Below are 12,165 nucleotides of genomic sequence, written 5' to 3'. Positions count from 1 at the left end.
GAATGAACATCAAAGAACTGATCCTTTCAAACTGCAGTGTTGGAGAAAACTCTTTGAGAGTCCGTTGGGCTGCAAGGAGATCAAATCAGTTAATCCAAAAGGGAATCAATCCTGAATATCCACTGGAAGGACTGAGCTGAAGCTGAAGCTCCAATACTTTGGCCACCTGATGCAAAGAGCCGACTCACTGGAAAAGACTCCGATGCTGAGAAAGATAAGGCAGGAGGAGAAGGAGACGATAGAGGATGAGATGGTTGGATGGCATCACTGACTCAATGGATATAAGTCTGAGCAAGCTCTGGGAGATGGTGAGGGCTGGTGTGTTGCAGTCCATGAGGTCGCAAAAAGTCGGATACAACTGAGCGACTGAACAACAACAACAAAGGCAGGGACAATTACTATTTCTGTAGATCTGTAAACCAAAAAGAGAACCATGGGTACTGGCCAATAAACATCACCTGAAGAGATAATCTGCCTCTGTGAGGCTTTACTTAAGCCCTCTCAGTAGAACATCACTATGATTAACCACTTTCCCACCATTTAGCTTACAACTGTGAGTCTTCATTCTCTGAACACCCATAGCCCACAGTTTCACCTTTAATTATTGTCTATTCATTCAACAAATAATTAGTGCAAGCAGTGTTTCACAATAGCTAACAACAGCAGTCACATTTACTGAGTACTGACTATGTGCCAGACATTGACCTAAGCACTAGGGCAAGCAATGTGGGAAATGACAACCAAAAAATGGTCCCAACTCTGGTAATTTCCAGGAGCCAACAAAGAAGGCCCTTTCTTATGAGCCCTTTAACAAGGAAGAAATCTCTCCTATACATGTTATAGAACTCCAGCACAGGAGCTCCTTGGTCAGGCTTTTTGCTAAAGCACACCCCATTCACTGACTCATAAAGGGTGCATGGAAAGTCAAACTATGAGATCTTACATGTGTGAAATGTTTTTATCCCTCCCTCACCTGCCTGAGAATTTGGTTGGATAAAGGATTCTGAGTGGGAATCCATTTTCTTTTAGTAAGCACTATTTGCTCCATTATCCTCTAGCGTCCAATCTTATGATTCCTGACTTTATGTGATTTGTAGGTATCCTTTTCTCTTTATAGTGCTCAAAAATGTCATGATGCTATGCCACGCATGCATATTTTTAAATTAATTGTGCTGGATTTTTGGAGGGTTGTTTTAATCTGGAAACAGACTTTTTGAGAAACTGTGTTTTATATTGGATGATTTCTTCATCCCAACAAATAATAACCACTCACTATCCCTTCTTGTTACAGACATCTACAATAGGTCACTCAGTCCTCCACATTCCCTCAAGATTTTGGCTTCTGGATCATTGTCTCTTTGCTATTACTACTCCAAACTTAATTCATGATGATCTCAATATGCACTGACTTTCTACTATCCTTACCTCCCAGTTCCTTTACTCCTATCTTCCAATGATGTCCTCTATCCCAGGGGTCCCCAACCCCTGGGTGACAAACCAGTACTGGTCTATGGCTTGTTAGGAACCAGGCTGCACAGCAAGAGATGAGTCGTGAACAAGTGAAGCCTCATGTGTATTAATAGCCACTCTCCACTGCTGGCATTACTGGAGCTCGAAACCTACTGCACTTAAATCATTCCAAAACCATTCTCCCCACCCCCAACTCTGGTCTTCTATGAAACCAGTCCCTGGTGCCAAAAAGACTGGAGACCACTGCTCTATCCTACCTCTGCCACTCCCTCCCCCACTGCCCACATCCAAGGAGCTTAATACATCTTAAGGTAAAACATTCAACATGGTAACTGGGTCTCATCTTAAATTCAACCAAATGGGCACTTGGTGCTATCTGGCAATCCAAAAATATTTCCTTATTCATCTCATTTTCCCTCACTCTCCTGGATGAATTTCACACCTGCTTTCTCCTCAAACTTCCAATACCTCTCTCACTTTTCATTTTTAGCTGAAGACCTTCCTTCTTATTTAACTGAGCATATGAAGTAATAAGAAGAGAACTTTCACTCTGTCCCCCTACCAAGCTAACAATGCACCAGTACTTGGGTCAGTTTAATCACCACAGATGAACCGTTGTCCACGTATCTATCTAGCTTGAGGCCAACATATCTATTTATTGTCCCTTCTCTCTCTTAATCATCAATTTGTTTCTCTGTACTCCAACATCCTGTTAACTTACAAACATGCTATCTGCCCACCTAAAGACAAAAAGAACTTTAACATTTCATGCTCCTCCAGCCACAGCCCTATTACTCTGCTCTCCCTTATAACAATCCTTGAAATAACATCACTATAACTCTTTATTCTCACTGTCTTCAATTTCTCTCCTAGATTCTCCTGAATCCACTACACCAAAACTGTTTTGTCAAGGCCATCAATGACCTCCGTATTACCAAATCTAATTGTCTATGCTAACATTTATCATTAGACCATAACTGTCCTTGATTCTTCCCTTATCTCAGGAGGTAGGAATCCATTTTCCCTCAAAATCTGGAAGACATTGGTATACTGTCTTTTCTACAAGGGAAATCCCAGAGTTTGGATGCTGGTCCTCTTCTCTATCTACATTTACTCCCTGGGTTTCTATCCAGTCTTAAAAGTTTAAAAAAAAAAAAAAAAAAACTTGGAGTCATCAGTAATATGAGTGGTATTTCCAGTTCCAATCTCTCTCCTGAACTCCAGTCTAATATATCCAACTGCTAATGCAGTATCTCCACTTTGATATCAATTAGGAAACTCAAAATGAACAAGGCCAAAATTGAACCCTTTTTCCACAAGCCTACTCTTATTACAGTGTTTCCAATATGAGTAACTGGCAACTCCATTCTTCCAACTGCTGAGTCTCAAAACTGCCTATGCCTTCTAACATTATTGTTCCTTCAGCCCTATTTCATCCTCAAGACTTATTTCTCACCATTCTGTATTATGATTTTTACTGTTTTTATCTCTCTCCCCTTACAAAGAAGCTCTTGGAGGGCAGACGTCTGTCTTATCTGTCTGAATTCACAACATCCAGCACAGTATATATTGAAATTTGCATAAAGAGGCAGTGAAATTTAAACTATTAAACAAGTCCAAAGCAGGATCAGATTCCTCTGCAGGAAAAGATCTTAAGTAGGAAAGCATATTTCAACTATTTCCATTGGTTCCTTAGTACAAACAAAAATAGTTATTTTGTTGGTAAAGAGTCCGCCTGCATGCAGGAGACCCACGGTCCATTCCTGGGTCGGTAAGATTTGCTGGAAAAGGGATAGGCTACCCACTCCAGTATTCTTGGGCTTCCCTTGTGGCTCAGCTGGTAAAGAATCCACCTCCAATGCAAGAGACCTGGATTTGATCCCTCTGTTGGGAAGATCCCCTGGAGAAGGGAAAGGCTACCCACTCCAGTATTCTGGTCTGGAGAATTCCACGGACTGTATAGTCAAACACGACTGAGTGACTTTCACTTCAGTTATTTTAATAACTCCAAAATCTCAGTGGCTTGAAAATAGGCTTATTTCTTGCTCAGTCTACATGTCAAAGATAGGTCATCTGGAAGCTAGTTCTGGTTCCCAGATTAAGACTAGTCACCATCTGGAGCACACAATCACCAAAACAGAGGGAAAGAGAGTGGCAAGTTACACACCAGAAGCTTTTACCATGAAGGGATAAACATCATTCCTGTGCACATTTCACTAACCAAAAGCAACTAACAAGGCCATACTCAACTTCAAGGAGGGCAAGCAAGTACAACTGTACCATGTGCCCAGGAGACAGAAACCCAAGATATTTGATGGACAGCACTGATGACTACCATGAGTGGCTTCCAGATCTAAGTAACAATATTTTAACTCGTGATCTCTATTCCTAGTCTGTGAAGATTAACCCCATTTTAGAATAGTGCCACTCACTTGCAAAGTACCATCTATGGGTCTTTAGGAATGTAACTTCACCAGTTAGGCCTGCCTCTTTAATCACTCAGGAGTCGGAGTGTAGCAAAGAAGCCCAAATATGGGTGATAGCAAAGTACTGAGAACAAACCTGGTAGGAACATTCAGTGTCATAATCAGGGAAAGGCTTGACTGAATGAGAAAGAAAAGTATGTTCAGTTAAAAACGGCAGGGAAAGGAGGGAAACTTTCATCAAATTTCTTCTACCAAAGGTATACAAACACCAGGCCTTGACGTACCTGGTACTATCCCTGTCCGAAGACTAACAAGTTTCACTCAAACCACATGGCGGAAAATTCAAAATTTGAATATGATTAGAAAAGTTAGTGAACATTAATGTTTTTAACAAAACAAAACAAAAAAATACTTACCAAAAAAAAAAAAAAAAAGCATGCTGCCATGCTACTAGAAGCAAGGAAGGAAGCAGTTATTTTAGAGATGGATTTTACTGGGAAGCTTTTTTTTCCTTAAAAGACTCCAGACTTCAAAGCTCAAGATGATAGGGACAAATCTCAAGTCTACAAAGGCCTTGAATTTAAAGGGTGGCTGCCCAAGTTCTAAGTACCCAGAGCAGTTTCCATTGTATTCAACATGCAAATACTTTGTAACAGTGACACTGGCTGCCAGAAACGTTAAAACAGACTGGAGATGGTTACCGTAAGCAGCTGAACAATTGGAACCTTAAAGCCCAATGGAATTCCACTGAAGAGCAGAAGAGGAATCCAACTATGTCACCTGTCACCAGCCAAATCAGAAGCAACTAAGACTCCTAAATGAAACCAAGGGTATCTAGTCCCACCTCCTCTATCCTTTATTCAACAAACATGCGTTAGTAGCTGGCGTGGAAGAAGGAATGTCAATAAGTATGAGAAGGACATGATTCTAAGATTTAGCTCTTATTCGTCACGAATCGGGTGGAGTTCAAACAAGATAAAACATAACAAAGCGATAAAAAACATTTTCGAGCAAAAATTTTAAAATACAATGCCTTAAATACCGTAACAAAGATATAGGAAAGACTGTTTTCACAGGTAAGTTAAGAACCTTCTTTCATAGGAACACTATATTTGCTTTGCTAAAGAGCTAGAATCGAGAAAAGGCAAACAAAACAAACAAAAACCCTCTTCTGGCTTAATGACAATTTAGCAGAACCAAAGCCCATTTCTCTCTCTTCCTCCATTCTTCTCAACGGTCTCTGCCACAACCCCTCCATTATTCCATCATCCGCACTTCGCTGACGGCCCCAACCCAGTTTCATCACAAACGATACCAAGACTATTTATTAAGGTCAGTCCCAAAGGCACAGAGAGTAGAAATAAATCTTCATATACAGAAAGGCAGTGGGGACTCTCCCTGTACTGAGGCACCCCGGGGCCTTTATCTCTAGGTTCTGTGGCCTGGGGTCCGCAGCTTTCGGGGATGCTGGCCCCCTTTCCCTACGCAGTTTTTGCCTCCTGCGCCCCTAATGACCGCCACCTCTCCTCAATCTGAGCTCCTCATCATGGAGTGAGGGAGCGACTCAGGACAGGGCAGGGGGGAAGTGCGGAAACGCGCAGTATGGAAGATGCGGTCCGGGTAGGTGTTTGTGTAGGGGGAGCGAGGGAGCAGACGCAATGCAGAGGAAAGGTTCTAAACGAGACCTGCTCCTTCAGGGGAGCAAGGCAGGTCAGCCATTTCTAGGTAAACTAACATGGGGTTCTATACAGGGGAGCTATTGTGAGGGGACGTCTCCAATGATGGCCATTTCTGGGAGAAATATTCTACGGGGAAGGCAAGTGAGTTAATCAGCCACTGTGCAGGTCCTCGATAAGAGAATCTTTTCATGGTGAAATGGTCTGTGGGGGTGGGGATGTCATAGCAGGGGGGTCTTCACAGGGGATCCGTTGTGGGGTTATCAACAAGGAAGCCATTGTGGGAGCCTCGGCACCAGGCGCCGTTCCTCGGGAAACGTTCCTCAGGAAACTGTTCAGGGAAAAACCGTCCGCTAGGAAGCCATATCGGACCACGCCCTTCGGCGAGCGGCGTCGCCAGACCCCAACAGCCCGCAACCCCTCGCCCGCCCCGTTGAGGCCTCGTCCCCCTGTACCTGACGGAGGGCGACCCTCGGCCAGGGCCGCCGAGGGAGCGCGCCCGGGTCAGCCCCACCCGGTGCGGGGGATACGCGTCCATTGCAGTCGACAGCGGAGGAAGACCGAGCCGCTGCGAGGGTCGCTCAAGCAAGCCTGAGGGGCGGCTTCAGGCCCACTTCTGCCAGGCGGGGCGGCTGGGCGTGCCGGGTGGGCGGGGGGCGCAGCGTGCAGGAGCACGGCGGGGGCGGAGCCCGATGCGCGCAAAGGGCGCGGATGTGGGCGTCTGCAGTGGGTAAGGGGCGGGCACAGGGCCGCAGGGCCGAGTCCTCCTTAAGCTTCGAGGCGGTTGCGTCGGATGCTGCGAGCGCGGTTGCCCAGAATTAAGGCTACCACGCCGCCGCTCTGCCCTGTCTTCAGGCTCCCTATCGTGGAGTCGGACTCTGCGGCGCTGCCAGCCACGCACACAGGCACTCCCAGGGGCGGGGCCTCGTTCCGCCCCGCCCCTCTCAGCCGCCTACGGCCTCCTGCAGAACCTTCAGAAGCTGCTTCAGAAGCACCTCGCCGGCCCGGGGGCAGACTCGAATGCCGCTTGGGTGCTCGGATCGCGTACCCCGGTCTCCCAGGAGGGTACCTTGCTGCAGTTTCTACACCCGCTGCTAATCAACTACGCATCCTCCCTTCAAACATTCAGCCGATTTCTAGCCGACCTCGGGTTAGCAATGCGCGCCTAGCCTTGCACAGACGTTAGGGGCTCACAGGGCCCAGAGGATCCCTGCCTTTTACAGTTCAGATTCTAAGTCCACCCGTTTCCGACCGCAGGGCCATGTGTAAGAAAGCAAATCCCACAGAGCCTCAGTCTTATGTATAATTGACAGAGTTTCCAGGCATTATATATATATGTGATATATTTAATGATTTTGTCTTGCGTCACATACTGACTTTGTCAGGATGCCCTAAATTCGTCTTTTTACAGTCAATTGGGCTTCCCTGGTGGTTCAGGCGGTAAAGAATCTGCCTGCAATGTGGGAGACCCGGGTTCCATTCCTGAGTTGGGAAGATACCCTCGAGAAGGAAATGGCAACCCACTCCAGTATTCTAGCCTGGAGAATCCCTTGGTGAGAGGAGCCCGGCGGGCTACAGCCCATGGGGTCGCAAAGAGTCCGACAGGACTGAGCGACTAACACTTTCACTCTTTAACACTTCTTTCTGCCACAGTATTTTGTTCTTAAATTACTAGCTGAAAGTCCTTCCTCTACAAATAAAAGATTTGGTCAATCTCTATGGTTTTCTCCAATGAGTTTGGCTGAGGGAACACCAAAAGAAGGAACTAGAAATTAAAAGTACTTGTTTTTCATATTCAAGAAAGGAAAAGATTTTCTGGCTCAAGTTCCAAGTCCTGAACAACAAATCACTTCACATCAGTGCACTGGCTCTGCAAACCAACCAATCAGCAACAGCCTCACTCCAGTGGCTTCTGAAAATCAGCCACTCAACAACAGTTTCACTCCAGTACCAAGGCTTCTGAAAGTTGCTAAATCAAAGTCAGCTTAAATCAATGTCAGCCTCAGCCAATCATCGAGAGCGCCATGCTTCTAGGCGACAACCAATCAGCAAGTGCCTCACTGCGGGGACCAGGCTTCTAAAGGTTTAGTAGACACTCGGCAGCGTTACTCTTATAACCGTGCGGAGGAAGCTGGAATTCAGTCGCTGTACGTTCACGCTTCTGAAATACCGCCAATCCCTGAAAGCAAGCTTCCCAAAACATTGTATAAGATCCGTTATGACTTTGTTAAGCGAAACTGTTCCTTACAAGTGCAGTTCTTCTTTGTAGGCAGACCGTTCACCTTTGAGTTCAATTTGCTTTTCGTAAATTCAAGTTCCCAACTCTTTCGTGACTCAGTTCCCACGTACGAGTTTGGACTTTGTGACAGATGCAATGATGCAGGCATTAGATTTATTAAATACAACTTTTTCAATGTTTGCATTGGTCACTAGTATCAATGCTTTTTGTTTTACAAGTAGCAATCGGTTTATTCACAAAGCTGTGCAATCATTTTAGAACATTTCCAGCTCTCCAAAAAGAAACCCTGTACCTTTTAGTCGTCACTCCCCCATTTCTTCCCAACTATCCCAACTGCTGCTGCTGCTGCTAAGTCGCTTCAGTGGTGTCCGACTCCGTGCGACCCCATAGACGGCAGCCCACCAAGCTTCCCCGTCCCTGGGATTCTCCAGGCAAGAACACTGGAGTGGGTTGCCATTTTCCTTCTCCAATGCATGAGAGTGAAAAGTGAAAGTGAAGTCGCTCAGTCGTGTCCGACTCTTAGCGACCCCATGGACTGTAGCCCACCAGGCTCCTCCATTCATGGGATTTTCTAGGCAAGAGTACTGGAGTGGGGTGCCATTGCCTTCTCCGATCCCAACACTAGGCAACCACTAATTTCTCTGTCTCTGGATTTGCCTATTTTGAACGTTTCATATAAATGAAATCATACAGTATGTAGTCCTTTGTGTCCAACTCTTCATTTAGCATAGTGTTTGCAAAACTCATTCGTGTTGTATTGTACAAGGGTTTCATTTCTATTGTTGAATAATACTCTTATTACATGGATATCACATCTTTCTTATCCATTTATCAGTTGATGGACATTTGGGTTCTTTTCATTTTTTAACTTTTTTTAGCGAATGCTGCTGTCAACATTCATGTACAAGTTTTTTGGTGGGTATATGATTTCAAGTCTCTTGGGAATATAACTTAGGAGTGGAATTGCTGGGTAATTTTATTTACCTTTGGAAGAATTTTCAAACTGTTTTCCAAAGCAGCTGTACCACTTACAGCCCCACTCTGGTAGCTCAGATGGTAAAGAATCTGCCTGCAATGTGGGAGATCTGGGTTCCATCCCTGGGTTGGGAAGATTTCCTGTAGGAGGGCATGGCAACCCACTCCAGTATTCTTGCCTTGGAGAATCAGTGTGAACAGAGGAGCCTGGTGGGCCACAGTCCATGGGGTTGCAAAGAGTGGGACACAACTGAGTGACTAAGCATAGAACGCAATTCTTTATTTATCCTAAATACAAGTCCCTTATTAAATCTACAATTTGCAAAAATTTCACACTCTGTGGGTTGTCTTTTCACATCTCTGATGGTGTCCTGTGAACCACATAATTTTTAATTTTGTTGATATCGAATTTATCTATTTTGTCTTTTTTGCTTGTGCTTTTGGTGTCATATCTAAGAAACCATTGCCTAATCCAGGGATCTAATCCCTGACATTTTTCTTCTGAGTTAGTAGCTTTGGCTCTTATATATAGGTATTTGATCCATTTGATATTGAAATTTTGTATTTGATGTGAGGTAGAGGTTCAGCTTCATTCTTTTGCTTGTGGCTATCTAGTTGTCTCAGAACCATTTCTTTTCCCATTAAGTTGTCTTGTCATCCTTGTTGAAAATAAATTGAATTACCTCTTTTTTTATTTGCTATATTAAACCTCTAAATGCCAAAATGCAAGTGTGGATTTCATGATAAATTTTCTGAACAGTGGACATTGTCAAATGAGGAAAAAGTCCTCTTGAAGCTCTCTGGGGGGTATGCAAATGTTCATTCAATATTGAAAATGATAGAAAGTCTGACATAAACCAGCATATATTAACAGCTAAGCATAAAAGATGTGTGATTTCTTCAACTTGAATCATAGAAAGTGATAAAATAAAATTTTGATTATGAGAAATCTAGATGAAGAACATAAAATAATCACAGCAGAAGTTGTAGCAGCCTCCCACATTGTATACTGTCATCAGTCTTTCAGCTTGAATGACTCTTTGAATGTATTGCTACCAGTATTTTCTAATTCCAAAACTGGAAGCAAAATGTCAAATGCCAGGACAACACCTACTGCAATAATTTAAAATGTAATAACTCCGTTTACTACTTCAGTGATTATCAAAGCCCTAAATGCCTCATCTTTTTTATGGATTCAAGCAATGACAGTGCAGAGAAATTCACTTGTGCAATACCTTTCTTGTGAAAAGGCTCACTTGTAAGGTTATTTTTAGTAAAGACTCTTCCAGATGAGACTTAAGAAACAAGAGCAAATTTTTGCAGAGGAAAAAACTCTTTCCTTTTGAATTAGGAGTTAAAGAGGAAAATTGTACTGCTTTTGGTGGAGATGATACAAATGATGGCAGATGTTTGCATAAAGGTGCAAACATTGTTTATTCAAAGTGGAAGTAAAACACAAATGTGTCTTTGGAAGCCGTTTGGCTATCTGCCTCATATACTGCATGGTGCTGCTCAAAGAATATATCTGATGTCTTTCCTGTTGACTTTGATGTAATTGTCATGAAATTGTTGTCTTAAATCAGGCATATACAGTGTTCCAACTGAACAATTGAGGGATTTTTGTGATTTTATTGACATTCAGTATTTTTCATTTCTCTTGCATTCAAAAACTTGTTAGCTTGCTTTAATAAATGGAGACTCCTCATGTTTTTTTTTTACTTTCCTAAAGAAGACTTTAATTCTAAAGAAAATGCCCCTCAAAGTCTTAATTGACTTTAATAGTAATTCATAAGGAAAACTTACTTACCTCTTGATGACAGTGTATAATATCTGTTTAGCAATAGATTATGCAAAGAGAAACTATCGCTGTTGAAGCACTCCATTGCTTAAAGGAATTGTAGAATGTACTAAAGGAATGATTAGTACAGATTTTATCCCTTTAAGTATCAAAACTGTTTTTAAAGGAGACTAGAAAAGAAATCCTGACTTGAAATGGATAATTATTACAGTACTTGTCATGATTACCTTTTGAAATGGATTTCATCTCCTGAAGAATTTGATTGCTTTACAAGACTATTAGTACTCTTCTGGCATGGGAACAAGTGGAATCATCATGTGTAGTGTTGAAGAAGAAAGGAAGAAACATTGATGACAATGTTCTTTTCCTGTAGAAAACATTTTTAAAAGTTATTGATCAAGAGATGCATTATAAATCCAAAAAATGAAAAACCATCTCATTCCACGAAAGGTGGTATTTGCTTCAACAAGCCGTATTTGAAGAGCAGTTTTCAGGGTTGTTAACTTTATCTAGTGTTCAGTTCAGTTCAGTTCAGTTCAGTCGCTCAGTCGTGTCCGACTCTTTGTGACCCATGAACCACAGCACGCCAGGCCTCCTTGTCCATCACCAACTCCCAGAGTTCTCCCAAACTCATGTCCATCGAGTTGGTGATGCCATCCAGCCATCTCATCCTCTGTTGTCCCCTTCTCCTCCTGCCCCCAATTCCTCCCAGCATCAGAGTCTTTTCCAATGAGTCAACTCTTCGCATGAGGTGGCCAAAGTATTGGAGTTTCAGCTTTAGCATCAGTCCTTCCAAAGAACACCCAGGACTGATCTCCTTCAGAATGGACTGGTTGGATCTCCTTGCAGTCCAAGGGACTCTCAAGAGTCTTCTCCAACACCACAGTTCAAAAGCATCAATTCTTTGGCGCTCAGCTTTCTTCACAGTCCAACTTTCACATCCATACATGACCACTGAAAAAACCATAGCCTTGACTAGACAGACCTTTGTTGGCAAAGTAACGTCTCTGCTTTTGAATATGCTCTCTAGGTTGGTCATAACTTTCCTTCCAAGGAGTAAGCGTCTTTTAATTTCATGGCTGCAATCACTTCTGCAGTGATTTTGGAGCCCCCCAAAATAAAGTCTGACACTGTTTCCACTGTTTTCGCATCTATTTCCCATGAAGTGAAGGGATCAGTTGCCATGATCTTCGCTTTCTGAATGTTGAGCTTTAAGCCAACTTTTTCACTCTCCTCTTTCACTTTCATCAAGAGGCTTTTTAGTTCCTCTTCACTTTCTGCCATAAGGGTGGTGTCATCTGCATATCTGAGGTGATTGATATTTCTCTCGGCAATCTTGATTCCAGTTTGTGCTTCTTCCAGCCCAGCGTTTCTCATGACGTACTCTGCATAGAAGTAAAATAAGTAAAATAAGCAAGGTGACAATATACAGCCTTGATGAACTCCTTTTCCTGTTTGGAACCAGTCTGTTGTTCCATGTCCAGTTCTAACTGTTGCTTCCTGACCTGCATATAGGTTTCTCAAGAGGCATGTCAGGTGGTCTGGGATTCCCATCTCTTTCAGAATTTTCCACAGTTTATT

General features: G+C 43.2%; 1 protein-coding gene across 1 annotated transcript in view; it reads right to left on the bottom strand.

The window, feature by feature from the left end:
- DNAAF9 (dynein axonemal assembly factor 9) overlaps positions 1–12,165 on the bottom strand; it is a 220,709-nt gene that overhangs the window by 164,196 nt on the left and 44,348 nt on the right. Inside the window, exons 3-4 of the mRNA XM_055544328.1 lie at positions 10,812–10,951; positions 6,028–7,762 (exon numbers count right to left, since the gene is read on the bottom strand). Coding sequence (XP_055400303.1) covers positions 6,028–6,110 — 83 coding nt within the window. The 5' untranslated portion in view covers positions 6,111–7,762; positions 10,812–10,951. The remainder of the gene's footprint in view (positions 1–6,027; positions 7,763–10,811; positions 10,952–12,165) is intronic.

Source organism: Bubalus kerabau, chromosome 13 (genome assembly GCF_029407905.1).
Source record: "Bubalus kerabau isolate K-KA32 ecotype Philippines breed swamp buffalo chromosome 13, PCC_UOA_SB_1v2, whole genome shotgun sequence".
NCBI lineage: Eukaryota > Metazoa > Chordata > Mammalia > Artiodactyla > Bovidae > Bubalus > Bubalus kerabau.
The sequence above is the reverse complement of the archived record's forward strand: the minus strand, read 5'-3'. Positions and strand labels throughout refer to the sequence as shown.